Here is a 21,695-nt window from a genome sequence, read left to right on the forward strand (position 1 = left end):
AAGAGCACTTATATCCAACCTATAGGAGGGCTGGGTGGTCCTGAACTGTCAGCTTCCTCCTCTAAACCTGACTGGTCCTCAAAGGCGCCACCTTCATTGTTGTTCAAGCTGTCACAGCTGCTCTGCTCTGCCTCGCTCACTGTAGTTGTCATTTTGATGGACCTCTTGGATGGCAACAGTGATAAAAACTGGAAGTAGAACCCGCCACACGTCCCTCTGCTTCTCATTCCTCCTGGTATGCTGGCATTGTCATTGTTGTTCTTCTCTGAAGCCACCTGATTTAGTTCACAGCTGCTGCAGCTTTGGGAGCTCATTTGGCGTTGCATAGCTGACGAATCCTTCTGGCTGTTACTCACTCCTAGTCCACCAGCTCTTCCACTACCACTTCCTTGATTCTGAGCCAGGCTTGGGCTGTTGCCTGACCCAGATCCCTTGAGACATTGTATATCTTTAGCACGCTTCTCTGTCTCCTGATAGATCTTCCAAAACAAAATTGCCATAATGGTTACTGGCAAATAGAATGCAGCAATAGCAGTGCAGAATGTAATGATGGGTTCGGACAGGAACTGGATGTAGCACTCATTAGGCTGGACTGTCCGCTCACCCACAATATACTGCCAGAACAGGATGGCTGGTGCCCAGAGAATAAAAGAGATGGACCAGGCTAATCCAATCATGGTCATGGCCCGCTTGGTTGTACGCTTGGCCCGGTAGGTCAAAGGTCTGGTCACAGAGAAATACCTAAGAAGCACATAAAGAAAGTAGGCAACTGTACACAAACTGTTTACCTGTAACTGTGCCATGCATTACTGTCTACAACATTGTCTTTCTTGCAACCCAGTCTTCTTGATATTACCACTAACAGTATTTTTAGAAGATTCTACACAAGGGACTTTAAATACGTCCTGTTTCCGATGGCTTTTGACATGAGGCCATAATGATACCACATGGAAATGTATGTTTTTTGTGATTTGGACACTCTGAGCCATTCAATGCGAAAATTCATTTGAAAATGTACCTTTTCTAAGTAATCAGAATAACCTCATATTATAAACCCTTTATTATATAGGTTTTTCATGAAGGTAATATCAACAATATATGATTTAGGCATTTTTAACTTATCAACACAAATTCTAATAAATCATTTTCTGCTACCTGTCAAAGCTGATAACAAGCAGATTCATGACTGAGGCGTTACTGGCCACGTAGTCTATTGCAAGCCACAAGTCACAGACCACTGGCCCCAGAGCCCACTGGTCCATTATGATGTAGGTGGTATACAGGTTCATTGACAGTGTGCCAATGGTCAGGTCAGCAAATGCTAGACTAAGCAGGTAGTAGTTGTTCACTGTCTTCAGTGCCTTATTGATCTTGAATGACAGCAACACTAGGATGTTGCCAACAACAGTAACAAGAGAGAGTGATCCGGTGAGGAAGACAATTACGATAACCTGAAAAAGAGGTAAGAAGAGAAAGAACCAATGTGTACTTATTTTGCTATAACTCAATAACTCAAAATCACAAAATGTAATCCAAGTGTTCACTCAAGTAGTGTTACACATAATGTTAGCTTTGAAAACATCACTGAGCTGAGCAAACATTTGGGTGTTAGAGGGCTATGACTTAATAAAAGAACAGTGTGTCTCAAAACTTAAAATGCTTTTGTGCAGCAAATGCCAAATAGGATATTGTCAGAAGTCTCGGAACCTTTGTCATAACGAACTGACTCATGTATAAAAGACTGCAAGGTTTTCATACTGAAAGGAGGTGTAGTCGCAAAACTTGAAAAGTATGTATGCAAACAAATTTCCACATGCATAAAACCAGGCGCACACCAGGTCCTGTGCACCTTTCCTTTATACATCCCAATCAAGGTGAAATTGACCACATGTGAACGAGCTACTGACCCCACCGCGCCTACTCCCATAAATTACTATGCAAATGACTATAAATATAAATATACGCCCCTGCTGTCATCTTCTGTGCAAATCACAAAGGCCAAAACTTCACTGAGTGTGAGATCGAGGTGCTGATCATTTAGATGGAGGCCATAAATAATATTTTATTTGGTGGTTTGTCCTCTGCAATAAGCAACAAGTGTAAATCCACAGAGCGGTAGAAAGCAAAGAGCAGTCAGTGGTAGTATAAAGAAAAAAAATCTGATATCGAGTTGGACAGTATCTGGATTGAAAATTGTATTGAGAAACAGCTGGCGAGTTTCAGTACTTTAACTTTTAAATTGGCAAGTTACTGAGCCAGACAAGAGTTTGCGTCACAGCCCACACATTTTCACGGCTGATCTAGAGTTTGCGCCCTCACGTCACATTCATTTATAAACATCCTACTGTGTATATGAAAACCAGCGTACGCAACCTTTTTGTGTGTACGTACTGTTTATACATGAGGTCCCTGGAATGCTGGATACCATAAATTGAGAGTATGGGATTTAGGTAAACTGAGTAAATTCAAAACTGGAACACATTAATGGAACGCATAAGAAAATGGATAGCAGACCTCTATTATCAATAAGTAAACCTCTTTATGCTGACAAAGATGGTTTTTTTTTTTCAATTTTAAAAATGTAAATGTAGTCTGACACACATTTCGCAAGTCTTTGGTGAATATCCAGCTATAGGCATATAGTATTATAATTTCAGAAGCCTTGGTTTAAACCATGTCAGAGCAAGACAACTGCTGCTTAGCTTGTACTAAATTGCCAGTGGTCTGGACAATTAGTAGCATTCTGCTGCCCTACTTCTTCTCTCTTTTAGGCTTGGATGAATATTATATTAAAGGATTAATCCATTGCATTTCTAGTCAGCTTTTGTTGTCTCTTATTAACTATCATAATTTTTTTTTAATGCAAATGGATGGATGAATGGATATGTGGATGGATAAATGGATAGGTGGATGGATGAGTGGGTGGGTGGATTTGTGGATGAATGGATGTCTAATATTTAACCAGACCTATGGAAGTAGTTTTGTAACATAAAAAGAATTAAGTCCTTAAGTCCTGCAAAGTTTATCTTGGAACACCAACTGTAAGCGACCGGTTCAAATGAGCCATAAATTCCATGGCTTTGAGTGCAGCTGAATGTTTGTCTGGCGGTAAGAATTCTCCACTAGAGAAGCCATGGAATTTGGACAGTGAGTCCATAACAATACCCTGTCTGATCTCTTTTGAGTGCTTTCAACCTGCAGTGTCACATATCTGCATATTTAGATAGTAAGCCATATGCAGTATCAAGTAAACATGTCTAGAACTTAAACTTTTAACTTTTTTGATGGCTTGTTCAGTGTTGCTGTGTGTTTCACCAAAGCACTAATTTAAAATATTTCAAAGTAGAAGTGTGGTAAAACCACAGCTGATTGTTACCTGCCAGATAGTATGTCCTCCTAATGGGTCAAAGTCCTTTGCAGGGAGTATAAATGTCCTATTAACTGGTGAAGCAGTGAAGTTTCCTCCCTCCCTTGAGATATTATGTTGCTTCCACCCACTGTAAGATACTGTGGGCAACTCCTGGTACGAGCCACCTGAAAAAGTGGGGAAACAAGTATTTTGTTTGTTTTTTATAAAGCCACAGTTCAAAGTACCACATCAGGTTCTTTATAAACTTTGTAGAGGGCCACATTCAATTCAAACACAAATATGTGTATATACCCCGATCAGCCATAACATTATGACCACCTGGGTACCTGGTGGTCATAATGGTATGCAGCCCCATACACATCAAACTGCAATGCACTGTGTGTTCTGATACCTTTCTATTAGAACCATCATCTTCATCACAATCTTTTCAGCAATTTGAGCTACAGTAGCTCATCTGTTGGATGCTTCCAGTTGTGGTTCGGGAGACAGACACCATCTCCACATTTAAGAGTAGGCTTAAGACGTTCCTCTTTAATAAAGCTTATAGTTAGGGCTGGATCAGGTGAGTCCTGAACCATCCCTTAGTTATGCTGCTATAGGCCTAGACTACCTAGATTTCCCATGGTGCACTGAGCTCCTCTCTTCCTCTCTCTCTCTTTCTGCACTCATTCATGTCCCATTAATGCATGTTACTAACTTAACTTCTTCCCCGGAGTTCTTGTGCTTTCTCGTCTCGCAGGTTCTCATGGATACTGGTGGAGCCTCCTGCCTGGTCCTGCTTGACTGCCATTGCTAATATCACTGATATTATTGTTATTATTATTATCATTAATATTATTATTACTACAGTTACTATTATTACTGTTGTCACTACTCATTGTCCCCCATCGTTGCTGTTGTCGTTGTCATCGTCTTCTTCATGTTCATCATCATCAGTCACTATTGGTGTAGTTGTTGCTACTGTTGTTGCTGTGCACCTGTCTGTCTGTCTCTCTCTGTCTCTCTCTGTCTCTGTCTCTCTCTCTCTCTCTCTTACTCACTCTCTCACTCTCTCTCTCTCTCTCTCTCTCTCTCTCTCTCTCTCTCTCTCTCTCTCTCTCTCTCTCTCTCTCTCACCCCAACTGGTCGAGACAGACGACCACCCATCTAGTGCCGAAGGGTCTGTCCTAAGTTTCTGCCTCTTAACAGGCAGTTTTTCCTTGTCCCCGTCGCCAAGTGCTTGCTCATGGTGGTACTGTTGGGTCTCTGTAAATGTTATAAGGAGTTTGGTCTAGACCTGCTCCATTTGAAAAGTGTCCTGAGATAACTTCTGTTATGAATTGGCGCTATACAAATAAAATTGAATTGAATTGAATTGAATTGGATCAGACCACACAGGTCACTTCCCATGTTCATCATTGAACCTTGGACGCCCATGACCCTGTCACCGGTTAATATAATATATCCCACCGACTGACAAGTGCCATGATAACCAGAAAAGTGTTATTCACTTCACCTGTCAGTGGTCATAATGTTATGGCTAACCTGTGTATATTCGTTATGTTATTTTATGAAATTGACTATCTTTCTATACATGTGTAACATGAAGGAACAACAAACTTTTATACAATACATTTCCATGATTCCTTGATTTTGTACTTATATGTAGCATTTAATAAACAGCATGTTTAGGGAGTACATGCCTACCATGCCTGTCTGGTTTAGTGAGAGTGAGCTCCCACTAATGCCTAGTGCCAGGGCTAAACTTGGTAAAGCAACGTTTAGTCTATGCTGCACATCTCTGGAACAGACTCCCTGTCAATCATAAAAGTAGCCTAATCCTTGAAATATTTGAATCAGGACTGGAAACCACATCTTTTTTTTTTTGGCCTTTTTATGCCTCTATTTGATAGAGAGACAGCTGGAGATAGACAAGAAAGGGGGGCAGAGAGAGAGGGAATGACATGCAGCAAAGGGCCGTAGGTCAGATTCCAACCCGGGCCACTGCGTATATGGGTCGCCAGCTCTACCGACTGAGCTAACCGGGCGCCCAGAATGAGACATTATTATCTACAGATGCCAAATGAAGACTGTCCAAGCTTGACCAGCATGGCTCCTGTCCCGGTTCTCTAAAGATTCTAGTGCATCTTACCTTGTACAGTCACATAGTTTAATGATTAATGTTACACAACAGTGTTTGTGCTGCAATGTGTTTCAAGGATATAACATGAGGCTCTGACGAGCTTTGGTAACCAGACGTCTCAATCATAAAAATCGAGTTATAACCAATCGGACAGATGTTGTCTGTATGATTATACTGTAGCTGCCTGCTGTCGTATTCAGTGGATTTAATGAAGGTAAACACAGTAAACAACCATGTGTAACTGCTGTAGCGCATCACTTCTCAGAGGCTGCGGATTTCAACATATCAGTCCTGGAGTGATTTCATGAACTGAAGGAGAAGCTGTTCATACAGTATAAAGCAGCTGACTGAGGTCCTGACCGACATCTTCAACCTATCACTGGCCCAAGCAGCTGTCCCTACCATCGCCTACCATCATGAAGTGCTTCGAGAGGTTGGTCCTGACTCACCTCAAAACCAGCCTACCACCCACCCTGGACTTCTTCCAATTCACCTACCGCCAGAACAGAAGTACAGAAGACGCCATCTCTATAGCGTTACACTCCGCCCTCTCCCACCTGGACAACAGTAACACCTATGTGAGAATGCTGTTCACTGACTTCAGTTCAGCATTCAACACCATCATCCCCTACGGTCTGATCACCTCCCTCTGCAACCGCTTAGCTTACTGCTTTGCACTTCTGGTTAAATGCTTAACTGCATTTCATTGTCTAGTACTTGTACTTTGTTCAGTGACAATAAAGTTGAATTTAATCTAAAAAATTAAATAATATCTTACTGTAAGAAAAAATCAATAAAATGAATCATATTCCGGACATTAAACAGTAATCCGACAGTATCAGTCCTTCCTCATGTCCTCTCAGATTAATGATGAACTAATTATTATATAATGGGTTTTAATACCCTTCTTGATACTACTTCATTGCATCAATTTTTTGTTTGATGTTGGGAAGGGCCTTGTATAAGCTATTTTGGCTTCTTTGTTCCCCTCTACATATCCTTTTATTGAACACTTTTTTAAAGATAATTTCATAGTACACAAAACTACATAATATTTGCATTACTTGTTTTTAAGATTTGAGTGTTGGAGACTTAGACCTACCTAAAATGGAAGGCTCAGCTATGATGGTGGTGTCAGGCTGGTCTCTCATAACAGGAGAACTGTTGCTAAGGAAGTGGATAGAAGCAGAGCTGGAGGTCAGGTTCATGATGACCAATGGACATCTGGAAGAAAATTGAAGAAAAACAGTCAGTTTTTCAGTTGCAAAAATTAAGTATCATGGTGTTTAAAAAAATATAAAGATGATAATTTTACTTAACTGATTTAACTATTTAATCATACACAAGTGGGCCCATGTTATCAACCAGTATGGATAAGAACATTCCAGTATTGCTGTTTATTTTGAAGAGTGTGTGTGTTTGTGAGCCATTTTATTCTAGACCTCCTCCCATCAATGTGCAATCTCCTTTTTTCTTAAAATGATGCAATGATGCCCTATGAGCTATATTTCATCATAGATATTCAGACCAACTTTGCATTCATCAAAGTGGTGTTGAAATGTATTTTATTAGTAGATTAATTCAGGAACATACTGCAGTGCACTGTGAAAGTTGGAATTCCAAACTGAGAGATGATGGGGACACAAGTTAAAGTTTTTTGTGTGTATATTAATGTTGTATCACAAAGAGCTCACGAAGAAATAACTCATTCTGAGCATTAGTAGTCGAGACTGTGACTGGCCCTCTTAAACCACAAATAGTGACAAACAGACAAAGAAATTTAAAAAAGCATTTGAACTGTGTTGTGGTTATTTTGGTTACTGTGTGGTCATACAGTGGAACTGCCAAAATATATGGCATAGGACATAAGCACTTCTTATCTCTGCATAGGTGGCAGGTGAGGCTGAAGATTGGAAAGGCTAATCATCACTATCATTCTTGTTACCGTTCATAACAGCAATCTCAATCTCTCCTGATGCATCATTGTTCTTAGCCAGTTTCAAATACGCCACATTGCTGAGAACAATCTATTACTTTTTTTTCTTCTTCTTGCTCTCAACGAAGGCGGACACATCTCTCTCTCCCTCCCGTCTCCCTTATCTTTCCTGCTTTGCTTCTCAAGTCACGTCCTGTCTTGTCTCTAACTTTGGGAGCCTCTCCCCGCATTGCTCTCCACATTTAAATCATGGAATTGGTCAACTGGTCTCTCAACGCAATTGACAGAATTCTCTCGACGAGAAGCTCGGGTTCAGGGGAACCTATCTGCTCTGATGGAACGTTTGTCACTGGTTACACGATGGACTCCTGGGAGAAGTGGAGGGTTGTGTGCCTGGCAATTCTTTCCGTAGAGGACATCGAGGATCTCTACATATTCAAAACCATGATAACAGGCTATCTGCTGATTGGATTAGGCATTGCCCTGGTGTATCGGAAAATTCGGAAGACGGTGTCAGCAGTCCAAAGCCCCATGAAGCTGCCGACATGATTGATGGAGTGAGCAGAGTTGTTAGCGCTCAGACTGTGGGTATAAACCGCAACATGGAAAACACCTTGGAAAGACCTGTCAGCGCACTGATGGTGGTTATACACCGCAACATGGAAAACATCTTGGATAGAGCTGTTAGTGCTCAGACTGTGGTCATTAACCGCAACATGGATAACATCTTGGAGAAGTTTTCGGCTTTGCAAAGGAGAATGAATCGATTTGAAGACCAGAATGGACAAACAGAGTAAGTCGTGTCTATTGAAATGCGACTACTCGCCCTAACCCAAACAATCATAATCTAATCTACATTCCGGCCCTTAGTAGCACCGGCCTTGGCCAAGGCCGCTGTAGTGAGACGCTCTGCCCTATTCCTCCCTCCCTTCCCTCACGGACACCTGTTGATAGATGACTCTGTTTAGGACCCGATCAGGGACGTCTCCATGGCAACCTGCTGTGTTATCGCGATGACACCATGTGAACTGAGGCACTGATTGAGAGGCTAGACGAAGCGACTCTCCAGGCTTATGTGCACACACGCACCCATGGACACTTACACATGCGCATATGCAACACACCCCTGTACCCCCCCATCCCACGCCTTCGCCGCTTTTTACCCCCAGTGCGACAAGCGGGGTTCCGCTGGTTGCGCTGAATCTGGCTGTGCCGCGGCTGCCTGTCTGCGCTGGTACGCCTCCACCCCCCTTTCCCGCCTCCCCCGGTGCAAGTTGTTTTGAGTTCTTATGTTGTAAAGTGTGCTCATATGTGCTTATGTTGCTGAGGTTTTTTTCCCAGTCCCACACTGTACTCCCCCACAGGAGCAGAGTCTGGGAGCTGCTTTTTTCTCCTCCCTTCTCCTCTTGTTTCTCCCCCTTTTCCTCCCCCCCCTAAAAGTAATTTCCCCCCGGGGATTATTAAAGTATTTCTGATTCTGATTCTGATTACATGCTGCGGTTCCAATGGGTAACGAGAGCCAACTGGAAAAGTTTCTGGTAGTGTGGATAATAGAGACAAGTTCCCTTTTGAGGCTTTCAGTGGATACACATGATTTTTGTTGTCACCATTATCATCTTAGTCAGTTCAAGTTTAGGAATGATGGAGAGTAGGCTTGCATATTGGCTGATCAGGCTCTCTGCACCTCCGTAGTCACATCCTAACAGTGCATTCACACTTTTTGCAATTGCTATTGAAAACCTAGTTGAAAACTTTGTGTCCATGGTCCAAACAGGAGAGTAGAGCTGACTTGCATATTTTTGTTTCACGCTTTGTGCTGCTGCACTGGTCTGGTATTCTCTTTGGCCAAAGGTGCTGGTGACAACTGCACAGTTAAATGGTGAATGGTAAATGGACCTGTACTTGTATAGCGCCATTTCTAGTCTTCCAACCACTCAAAGCGCTTTTCACACACCTTTCACACACATTCACTCAGTGATGGCAAAGTCCATTGAACAGAAACTAACATTCATACACATTCACACACCGATGCATGGCATTGGGAGCAATTTGGGGTTCAGTATCTTACTCAAGGATACTTCGACGTGTGGCACCAGGAGCTGGCGATCAAACCCACAACCTTCCGATTAAGGAACAACCTGCTGTGCCTCTGAGCCACAGCTGCCCCAGTTAAGAGCAGCTGGTTGTTTGACAGCTTGCTTGCTTGGTCTCACTGACACCAACTGATTTGCAGAATGTTTGGATTTAAATCCAGACATCATCCCACTTTTGACTGGTTCTTTTCCAAGCATTTTATCATAGACTACAGGACACCTGTGGCCAGTGCTGTGTCATCCACTTTAAGTACCTTGTGTGCTATATGAACTGGGCTGAATAACTGACGAAAAATAATTACATGCACAGATGCTTCCACAAACCCACCATGAGTGCCGGCCACTGTCAATCCAATTGCCCATATATTCACCCATACGTGTGTGCTGCACTAGTGGCTCCTGAGCCCCCCCCCAAAATAAAATGACAAAGATTGTCCCAAAATGGTCTGCAGGCAGCAGTAAATAGGGTAGCTAAATGTACATTACCCACCACACCTGCATCTCTAATTTAACTGCTTCTCTCTTTCTGATATCAGGGGGGGAAATCACCATACACACATCACTCATTCGGGTTACAATCGTATAAATTGTATCTTGTAAGTATTGGATATACATTGTTTGGAGAAATGGGGGGGATTTCCTACCAGTTCATGATCAGTTCATGGATTTAATAGTTGTTTAGTGTTTGCATTTATGCTAAAGTAATATATCTATTGTTTCACAATTATGTGATTCACAGCACAAACAAACTGTACCAGAGTTCACTTGGAAGCAGAACTAGAACCTCAGTCGCTCTCGTTCCACTTGTTTAGTCCACGTCAGGGTACAGTTGACAGCTTTCAGAACAGTAAACGCACCAGAGGTTGTTTTAACCAAACCAAACAGGTTAGGTGTGAAAGCAGCAGCAGAACTTTCTGACCAACTTTGGGCCTTCAGAAACTTAATTGATTATAAATGTTGTTGTTGGACTGCATTTATACAGCGTCTTTCTAGACCACTCAAAGTGCTTTAAGCTACATGTAACAACAACACACATTCATACACTGATGGCAGGGGCTGCCATGCAAGGTGCCAACTACTAATCGGAAACAGAAACTAATCCATTCACACACCAATGGTACATCATCGGGACATCGGAAATTTGGGATTCAGACACCACAACACAACACACAGCGAGAGGAATAGGGGCTCTAACCACCAACCTTCTCATCACCAACTTCAGTTTTTATCTCTCTGAAGTTTTTATGTTCTTTTTCTGTTTTTCTAGTGTACCTATCCACAGTGGTTTCTCCACAATCTGTATGACTATTGTTGTTAGCTGCCTCCAGCTGACACAGATCTTTTCATTTGTTGTGTATTCTGTTCAGTCACCAATGATGACACTATTTCTGTTTATTTAAGTGCTTATGCACATGAATACCAACAGACAACTATATACAAAAAAGTGCAGTCCTGGGACCCTAATGAATTTTCATTTGAAATATATATGTAAGTATATCCTACTTTTAAAGTACTGAAGCACCACTGCTTTGTAGTGGCCCTGCAGCAGAGGAACTTCTGTCCTTTGTGTTTCATGATTAAAATGACCTAAACATGCATAAAGCAACATCTTGGACTCTAGACTTTCAACCAAGACAGCTTATTGTACATCTTAATGGTGCTAGACAAAAGTTTTCAAAGAATTCAGTCCTCAGCTTCCATTGCATTGCTAATTCTGGCATAGATTAGCATAGCCTGTAAAGAACAGATGACATTACTAATACAGGCTGTACTAATTAAAGCCAGAACCATCATATATCCTCAGAAAGTGTCTTCCATCCGTGCCTTTAGCGCTGATGTATGATGTTGGAGAAAGGTATGATAATTTTGAGACTTTTAGCTGATTCCTTCACAAATAAATAAAACATACATTAATGGAAGTGAATAAATACATTGTGAAAAATATCTAAATGAACCAACAATTTACCATACCGTACCATTTAAAATCTGAGGAGAAACAATTAGTCCATCATCTTAATGGATTGGTCAAATGTTTCAGTTGTATCTTAAAACTATGGTCACATTCCATTGAAAGAGGTCACTGTGATATTTCCTCCTGTCCATACTAGCCGTGAAGATCCATTCCTAAACCAATTTTGATGTATGATGCGGGTCAAAATCCACAGCACTCCTTCAGTGCAAAAATGCCTTGTAAAGTCAGCTAAAGCTAATTTGAGGCTTCAGCAGTAGATATTAGACAAATTAAGTATATATCATTTAAAGTTACAATCTTTTTAGACCATAATTCCCTCTTTTGCCATCCCTCTATTGCTGTTGAGCATAACAAAACTATCTAGGGAAATACAAAGAGGACATTTTTGACAAAAAAGACTAAGAAAGTTTGTTTGATTCTTCATAATCTAAATTTGTTTTGTTTTTTACTTTTATGTCCCAATTCATTTTTATTTTGTATTTTAAAAGTAACTTTTGAATTAATTTCAATATTATTATTAATATTATTAAATATTGAATCCTTGAAAGATACCAGCTTAATTTGTGTAACTAATAAGTTTAACTGAATGTAAGAATGCATTTTTGCAAAGTACATTTTGTCCCCCATTTCTTGCAGGAGCTGTGTTAGGCAGATCTGCATTAAAAATTTAAGCGGATATCATCAAATACTTAACAAATACCTTTGTAGCACTATAGTTCACCTGGTTTATCATTCTAAAGAGAAATATGAAGATTAGTGAAGTTTAGCATTAGACAAATCTAAAGTGATAATTAAGATGAAGATCAGTTTAATTGGTTAATGAATTTTATGTATTTTCCAGTAAGCTCTGGATGTTAAAGTCCTGGGCTCTGTATGATGCATGCCCATAGCACCTATCATATTTAATCATTAATTATTAATAATAAAAAAGAAAACAAAAGTTAAATGGTGAGTTTCTATAATGAAATGCACTTACCAGTCCACTCTGGTTCCCAGTATCCAATATGATATTCTCAGCTCTGCTCATGCAGCATGCTTCTCTCTGCTGTGGCTCAGACTACTCAGTTCGTGTGTGACTTGAACCCTATAGCTCCACCTTTGACAATTGCTTTGCCACTGTCTGCAGTGGAACCTCACAGATCTGGGCTGTTATATAACAAAGGCAAGATTTTTTTATGAGGGGGGCCTTATGAGTTGTGACAAACCCAACTAGCCTGTGACAACAGTGATAATTTCTAAACCTGTTTGAGGGAAAGGGGCAAAAAAAAAATAGACAATTTAAAAGAGAATACTAAAAAAATTACGGATTTATGATGATACAGCATAGTAGAACCCTAGAGGACACTTTACCACATTTAGTTCACTGGAAGGGTAGTCTAGAGGGCACTTTAACGTGTTTTGTTCACTGGAAGGGCACTCTGGTGGACTCTTCATGATTATACATTACTGTACTGACTCATTTCCGGTTTACTTCCTGCTCTGTGTACACTGTTTGGTGCTGTAGCTTTGTCAGTGAACGCTAAATCTAAATTTGTTTTACTCGTTACAGCCGTTATTTTCCCGCTTAACAGTTAAACGTAGACTATTTCTACCTAAACACCAGGAAAACCTGGTCTGATTAGGAGACGGCATCCATCCCACTTTGGATGGAGCGGCCTGACAGTCCAGAGTTGGGACCAGGAAGCAGAGCTGCTGTCTTACAAAATACTCTGCTCTTCCATAGTACAGTCGCCCACCCAAAACCCCATAGAGACTGTGTCTGTCCCCCGACCACCTAAATTATTTAAAGAAATACAAACAAGAGGAGTTAAACATAAAAACCTAATAAAAATTAAAACCAACTCCTCAGTAGCACAAAATAAGAGAATGAAATGTGGACTGTTAAATATCAGGTCTCTGTCCTCTAAAGCTGTTTTAGTGAATGAATTAATATCAGATCATGATATTGATTTACTTTGTCTTACTGAGACCTGGTTGTCCCACAAGGAGTATGTTAGCCTAAATGAATCCACCGCCCACCCCCCAGTCATATTAATACTCACATTCCTCGAGGCACTGGTCGAGGAGGTGGAGTAGCAGCCATATATGATTCGAAATATTGCAGGGAGTAAAGGAACAAGAAGGAGCAGCTACAATAAGCTGTTAGAGGAAAAGGCCACACAGCTGCACACCTTCAACTTCTTAGCCAGGTAACCAAAGTTACTTTCACTGCCACCGTTTACAGACTCATGCCTTGTATTAAGTCAGATCATAGTTGCTCACAGAATGATGAAAAAAGGCCAATTGTTGTCTGACTTCTTTATTAAAACAAACAGTGTGTTTAGCTGCCACCAGAATTCTGTGACCTGTAGTATTAAACCACAGTTAACTACAGGTGTCACATGCACAATAGCAGTGTAACTCTATAATAGCATCAAAACCAGATAAAATAGTATTTTTCATTCAGGAATTTGTTCTGCAGTTATGTTTCCAGAATTACAGAATCCTCAGTAAGCTGCCTCCTTATACCCCTGCTTGATGTGATAAATTATGTTTTTGACTGACAGACACTTAGATAGGATTATATATTAGAAATTATATTTTATAATTACTACACAACAAAAACAATTTTATTTGTTTTTAATTATTTTCATGCATTTTCCCTTATCGTCCCTCAATTTTGCTATAGTTCTCTGGCATCCAATTGTGGCACCCACTCTTAATAAAAACTGGCCTAGAGGGCACTTTAACATGTTTTGTCATCTGGAAGCGCACACTGGATTGCACTTTGTGATGTTTTCTCTAATGGAAGGGCACTCTAGAGGGTACTTCATCATGTTTAAGAGTAGGCTTAAGACATTCCTCTTTGATAAAGCTTATAGTTAGGGCTGGCTCAGGTTGGCAATTTATTAAAAATAAAAAGACAGTGTGGTTTTTTAAAGGTGGAGTAGTAACTGGATGGTTTAGAAGTGGAAGGTAAATGGTAAATGAACCTGTACTTGTATAGCACCTTTCTAGTCTTCCGACCACTCAAAGCCTGTTCACACACATTCACTCAGTGATGGCAAAGTCTATTGAACAGAAACTAACATTCATACACATTCACACACCGATGCACGGCATCGGGAGCAATTTGGGGTTCAGTATCTTGCTCAAGGATACTTTGACATGTGGCACCAGGAGCCGGGGATCGAACCCACAACCTTCCGATTAAGGAACGACCCACTCTGCCTGTGAGCCTCAGCTAAGGGTACTAAGGGTACTAAGGGTGTTAGGTGTGCTTTTGTCTCTTTCTGTTTCTTCCTCTCTGTCATTCTCACACTGACACACACAGGTCCTTCATCACATTTGGAAATTGGTAAAAGATGCTGAATTCTTCAGGAGCTCTCCTGACCAAACAAGGACATGGCAATTGGTCACTCTTATACAATGTGTTAAAACAAGCCAGTGGCCAGACTCTCATGAGCCCAAAACAAGCAAGGACCCAGCCTGGGTACATGGGGCGCCAGCTCTACCAGCTGAGCTAACCGGGCACCCCACCAAAATGATCTTTAATGTTAATTCAAGTCATTATTTATTATCTTTTACTATCTACAGCCAGTGTTTGGTCTATGCAGAAACATCAGAATCACAATCAAAATTTTTTATTGCCAAGTAGGTTTTTACACCTACGAGGAATGTGACTTGGTGCGTTGGTGCATTAAAAAATACAAATATACATATACATATACAAATCACACAAAAATCACACAGAAAAATAAAATACTTTTAAAATTTTAATAAATAAGCTAAGAAAGAAAGAAAACTGTGCAGAAGACGGGAGTGCATTACTGTAATGCATATATACAGGGTGGGTATAAGAGTCAGTGTCAAAGACGGAAAGTGGCGTGAGGTTTTGGTTCTGATGGAACGCAGCCTCCTGCCAGAGGGAAGTGTTACAAAGAGTTTGTGTCCTGGGTGGGAGGGGTCAGCCACAATCTTGCCTGCATGCCTCAGGGTCCTAGAGGCGTACAGATCCTGTAGGGATGGCAGATTGCAGCCGATCACCTTCTCAGCAGATCGAATGATTTGCTGCAGTCTGCCCTTGTCCTTGGCAGTGGCAGCAGTGTACCAGATGGTGATGGAAGAAGTGAGGATCAATGATGGCGGTGTAGAAGTGCACCATCATCGTCTTTGGCAGATTTAACTTCCTCAGCTGCCACAGGAAGTACATCCTCTGCTGGGCTTTCTTAGTGAGGGAGCTGATGTTCAGTTCTAAGAAAGCAACATTTTTCCCTTCACATGCTGTTTCCTGTCAGCCAGGAAGTCTGTGATCCACCTGCAGGTGCACAGTGAGCTTGGAGAGCTTGTCCTGAAGCAGAGCTGGGACGATGGTGTTAAAAGCTGAGCTGAAGTCCACAAACAGGATCCTGGCATAGGTTCCTGGGGAGTCCAGATGCTGGAGGGTGAAGTGCAGGGCCATGTTTACTGCATCGTCTACAGACCTGTTGGCTCTGTAGGCAAACTGCAGGGGGTCCAGGAGTGGGTCCGTAATGGCTTTGAGGTGTGAAAGAACAAGGCGCTCAAAAGACTTCATGACCACAGAGGTGAGGGCAACAGGTCTGTAGTCATTGAGTCCTGAGGTCCTTGCTTTTTTGGGGACAGGGATGATGGTGGATGTTTTGAAGCAGGCTGGCACATGACATGTCTCCAAAGAGGTGTTGAAGATGTCTGTGAACACCTGAGACAGCTGGTCAGCACAGTGCTTCAGGGTGGATGGAGAGACAGAGTCTGGTCTGGTTGCTTTGCATGCCTCTTAAAGAGCCTGTTGACGTCCCTGTCTTGGAGGCAGAGGGTCGTCACTGTAATGTTGTGAGAGTTAGGTGGTATTCCTTTAAGAGACTGAGGAAGTCATGTTTGTGTTTACAGTCTGAGTTAGTTGCCGCTGCATGAGCAGAGTGAGGATGCGACATGTTACCTGTGACAATGCAATGAGAGTTTATTAAAGCTTCAAGTCCAAATCTACAAAAGAGTGAGGACATTGCATTTCTACAATGGCGACGAGGATGCTGCACAATTGTTGTGAACGAATCCACGCAACGGAGTTGTTACTTCCTGCACACGACCGCTTTGCCTGCTAAACCACAGGAGAGCCACAGTGCTGCTAACGGACTCATGAGTAGATGGTCAAGTGAAAAAAAAACAAAACAAACAAATGCAAAAACCTCTCCGGAGCAATTCTTACGAACTGAACTCTCATCTTGGAAGCTCCGTGAGACGTCGCTCAGCACTACAGTCAAGAAAGACGTGCTAATACCAAAAACAAAAACAACACGAAAACTAGCAACAACGAGACACACATGGACATACCTGGACAGTAGTAGTTCCGAGAAGAAAAAAATAATAAAAAGGAGAAACAAAACTACAACAACAATGGCTGGCGTGGCTGAATTACCCTCATTCCCCCTCTTTGATGTAAATGCAGAACCAGCCTCCCTTTCCCTAACATGGAAAAAGTGGATGAAGAGATTTGAAACGTTTCTCACTGCAGCTGCCATAACTGAGAAAACAAGAAAAAGGGCTATGCTTCTGTACTATGCTGGAGAACAAGTGCAGGATATCTTTGAGACTTTTCCTGAAAAAGGACAACCAGATGATTTTGATAAGGCAGTACAGTTACTCACCGAATACTTCAGTCCAAGTCATAATGTAGAATACGAAATCTACATATTTCGACAATCAAAACAAAACCCAGGTGAAACTGTTGATGCATTTCATACCAGACTGAGACAGTTAGCTCAGAATTGTGAATTCACTAATGTGGACAAAGAAATAAAGTCTCAGATAATACTCAGCTGCACATCATCACGTCTCAGGAGAAGGGCACTGAGAGACCCAGATATGACTCTAAAAGGACTTTTGGATCTCGCCAGAGCTTTTGAAACCTCAGAACTTCAGGCCTCTGGCATGGAAAACAAACATGAAACGGGACAGATTGCAGCCATGCCCAACACAAGAAACAAAAAATGGGCCACCTCTGGGCCCCAAACGGCGAACACAGAACAGCGAAATCAGCCAAAGACGAAATGCAGGAATTGTGGAGGTACATTTCCTCATCAGGGTGGTCAGTCGGCATGTCCAGCGAAAGGCGTCCAGTGTCGAACATGTGGGAAATTCAACCACTACGCCCGCTGCTGTCTCTCTGACCCTGACAAAAAGGTAAAACAAAACCAACATGGACAGAAAATGAAACCAACTCAGAGCACACAAAAGATGACATGGCCTAACCGACGCAGACAAGTTAAAACCATTCTTACTAACGATGCTGAAACTGCCCCCATCAGTCATCTAGCTGCTACTGACTCAAGCACAGACGAGGAGTATGTCTTCGTCACAAAAGATGCAGAGGGCAGAGAACCGCCAGTGAGGTCAGTCATGATAGCTGGTGAAAACATTGATGTTCTTGTTGATTCAGGAGCCTCAGCTAACCTCCTGGATGGAAAAGCCTACAGCGCATTGAAAACCAAACTCAAACTTGAGCAGTCAGGCAAAATAATCTATCCCTATGGTGCAAAAACTCCCCTCTCCTTTCATGGCTAAGCCACCACAACGGTCTCTGCTAACGGACGAACAGCTCAGGCAGCATTCTACATTGTTGACGGAAACTACGGCTCACTGCTAGGCCATGACACTGCAACTGCCCTGGGACTCATACATGTGGTGCACTGCACTCAGACCATACCACGGAAGCTGTCTAAAGCAGAACAGCTGCTCCTGCAATATCCAAGTCTCACCTCAGGCATAGGGAAGCTGAAAAACTTTCAAGTTAAACTGCACATTGACCAAAGTGTGCGACCAATCGTCCAGCCCCACCGTCGTATTCCCTTTCACATGAGGAAGAAAGTAGAGGAGGAGCTACAATGTTTGGAGGACCAAGGCATTACTGAAAAAGTAGAGGGTCCAACACCATGGGTGTCACCCATTGTGGCATCACCAAAACCAAAAAACCCAGAGAAAATACGCCTCTGCATAGACATGCGCCTGCCTAATACAGCTGTCCAAAGAGAGAGACACATAGCACCTACTGTGGATGACATCGTACATGATCTCAACGGTGCAACCATGTTCTCAAAGCTGGACCTCAACGCAGGATATCACCAACTGGAACTAGCACCTGAATCCAGATACATTACTACATTCTCAACACATGTTGGACTGAGACGATACACACGACTCATCTTCGGAATTTCTTCAGCAGCAGAGGTTTTCCAACACGCAATCCAAAATGTGCTCCATGGAATACAAGGAGTCAGAAACTTCAGTGATGACATCATAATTTTTGGTACCACCCCTGCAGAGCATGACCGTTCCCTGGAGGAGGTTTTCAAACGACTCCATGACAACAATCTCACGATCAACAGAGACAAATGTGAGTTCCACAAAACATCTCTGGAGTTCTATGGCTACGTCTTCTCCAAGAACGGTATCTCACCTGACCCTAAGAAAATACAAGCCATCACACACATGTCACTCCCACAGAATCCAAGTGAAGTCCGCAGCCTACTGGGGATGGCCAACTACAGCGCACGTTTCATCCCGGACTTCTCCTCAATCACCCAGCCACTACGCGAGCTCACAAAGAAAGACGCAGAGTGGTCATGGAAAACGGAACATACAGAGGCCCTCAGTCAACTGAAGGACAGGCTGATCAGCAATCCGGTCATGAGCTATTTTCACCCTGAGAGAAAGACAAATGTCATCGTGGACGCAAGTCCAGTTGGTCTTGGTGCCATCCTGGCGCAGACTGATAAAGTGGAAAACAAGACATACATTGTAGCTTATGCAAGCAGGGCTCTGACCCCAGTGGAGCAGCGATACTCTCAAACTGAACGAGAGGCGCTGGCTATCGTTTGGAGTTGCGAGCATTTTCATCTCTATCTATATGGAGCTGAATTCACCATGATCACGGACCACAAACCGCTAGAGCTCATCTTCAACAACCCAAAGTCCAAGCCTCCCGCACGGATAGAAAGGTGGGCCCTGGACTACAACCTTACAAGTTCAAAGTGGTTCACAAAGCTGGAAAATCGAACCCAGCAGACTACATGTCTCGCCATCCACAAACACCCAGCATCACAGATGATGTTGACACTGAAATGCATGTCTTCTTCATTGCAGCACATGCAGTACCCAAAGCAATGACTCTTGAAGAAGTAAAGAGGGAGACTTTAGGAGATCCACTGCTACAACATCTTATCAAAGTGGTTCACTCAGGTAACTGGAACAGCCTGCATGACAACGTCACACAATTTGATCTGTCAATCCTGAGAACATTCTACAATATCAGAGAAGAGCTTACAACTCTGGAAGGAGGCAGCCTCATTCTCAGGGGCAGCAGACTTGTTATGCCTCAGACCCTGCAATCCAGAGCGGTTGCACTCGCTCATGAAGGGCATCAAGGCATCGTCAAAACTAAGCAGCTGCTCCGAGAGAAAGTCTGGTTTCCGGGAATAGACAAACAAGCTGAAGAACTGATATCCCGCTGCCTCCCTTGTCAATCATCCACACCCAAAACCGCGCATCAGCCACTGCAAATGTCAGAACTCCCACATGGACCTTGGAAAAATGTTGCAGTGGACTTCTGTGGACCTTTCCCTTCAGGTGACTACCTGTTGGTCATCCTGGATGAGTACTCAAGGTTTCCCTTCGTCGAGATTATGCAGTCCACGTCAGCATGTAAACTCATCCCTGTCATGGACAAAATCTTTTCAACTGTGGGCATACCAGAAGTGGTGAAAAGTGATAACGGCCCCCCATTCTCAAGCAAGGACTTCTCAGATTTTGCAACGTACCTCGGTTTCCACCACAGAAAGATCACCCCCTACTGGCCACAGGCCAACGCTGAAGTCGAACGATTTAACAGGACTCTGACCAAAACAATACACACAGCTGCGCTGGAAGGCAAGCCGTGGAAACAGGAGCTATACAAGTTCCTCAGGAACTACAGTGCAACCCCTCATCACACCACCAACCGGCCTCCAGCTGAAGTATTCTATGGTCGACCCATAGCAATAAAGCTCCCATCCATCTCTCATCCTCCTGATGATGGAGCTCTCCGTCTAACAGACAGATTGAAGAAAGACAGGATGAAACATTATGCAGACAAAAGGAGGAACGCATCACACTCTGAACTCAAGGAGGGTGATGTTGTCCTAATACAACAGAGGAAAACAGGAAAACTTGTAACACCATTCAACCCTAACCCATACAAAGTCATCGCAGTGAAAGGAACAATGGTCACTGCACAGAGACATGAACACAAAATCACAAGACACAGATCACACTTCAAACTTCTGAAACACAAACCGGAAGTTCCATTCACAACAGGAGACAGTGACAACAGTGATGATGATAGTGTTGGTGGACACACAGGTGATCCTGAACATGTTAACCCTGAAGCCAGGAGGAGATACCCTGTGAGGGTAAGCAGACGACCTCCTCAAAGACTTGTGACTGAACTGTAGCAAAGGCTATGAAGAGTGATGAGGCATTGATAAGTTCCCAATACAGACTCTCATCACAGTTATGTTTATGTTGCTGATTCAACAACTATAACGTGTTCAGAATTGCTCAGAGATATTATTCTCAGTTATTCGTTTAATGTTATATGTCTGATTTTGAATAACAGTAATGATACATGACTGAATTGTAGCTACTCCTATTTTGGGAAACATTGTATGTTTGTTAATCCACGTCCTGTCAGAGTAAGTAAAGCTAGAACTGAGGAAGGACATTTCATTTGAAAGAAAAGGAGAGATGTAATGTTGTGAGAGTTAGGTGGTATTCCTTTAAGAGACTGAGGAAGTCATGTTTGTGTTTACAGTCTGAGTTAGTTGCCGCTGCATGAGCAGAGTGAGGATGCAACATGTTACCTGTGACAATGCAATGAGAGTTTATTAAAGCTTCAAGTCCAAATCTACAAAAGAGTGAGGACATTGCATTTCTACAGTCACTGTGGTGAAAGAGGAGGGATTCACAGAGGTGTGGAGTTGTGAAGTGGCCCCAGCCAAAGGACTGCTTCTTTGTCTGTCGAAGCGACAGTAGAACTCATTCTTAGCTTGTTTGCCAGGCGCAAGTCGTTGATGGAGTGGGGGGTTTTAGGTTTGAAGTTGGTTATCTGTCTGAGCCCCTTCCAGACAGAACCAGAGTCATTGGCTGAGAACAGATGTTGAAGTCTCTCAGAG

The 21,695-nt window shown here is 42.5% G+C and overlaps 2 protein-coding genes across 7 annotated transcripts in view; one reads left to right on the forward strand and one right to left on the reverse strand.

Moving 5' to 3' along the window:
- The window catches only part of LOC127373071 (uncharacterized), a 395,753-nt gene that overhangs the window by 27,454 nt on the left and 346,604 nt on the right, over positions 1–21,695 (forward strand). The gene's annotated exons all lie outside the window — the stretch shown is intronic.
- The window catches only part of chrm3b (cholinergic receptor, muscarinic 3b), a 31,138-nt gene that overhangs the window by 4,829 nt on the left and 4,614 nt on the right, over positions 1–21,695 (reverse strand). The window contains exons 1-5 of one of the 2 annotated variants that reach the window (XM_051417151.1): positions 10,724–11,208; positions 6,595–6,716; positions 3,377–3,534; positions 1,156–1,451; positions 20–741 (exon numbers count right to left, since the gene is read on the reverse strand). In XM_051417151.1, the coding sequence (XP_051273111.1) occupies positions 20–741; positions 1,156–1,451; positions 3,377–3,534; positions 6,595–6,716; positions 10,724–10,731 (1,306 nt within the window). In that variant the 5' untranslated portion in view covers positions 10,732–11,208. Of the gene's footprint in view, positions 1–19; positions 742–1,155; positions 1,452–3,376; positions 3,535–6,594; positions 6,717–10,723; positions 11,209–21,695 lie in introns of those variants that run through there. The other variant, XM_051417152.1, reaches the window with a different exon arrangement.

This window comes from Dicentrarchus labrax, unplaced genomic scaffold, assembly GCF_905237075.1.
Source record: "Dicentrarchus labrax unplaced genomic scaffold, dlabrax2021, whole genome shotgun sequence".
NCBI classification, from domain to species: domain Eukaryota; kingdom Metazoa; phylum Chordata; class Actinopteri; family Moronidae; genus Dicentrarchus; species Dicentrarchus labrax.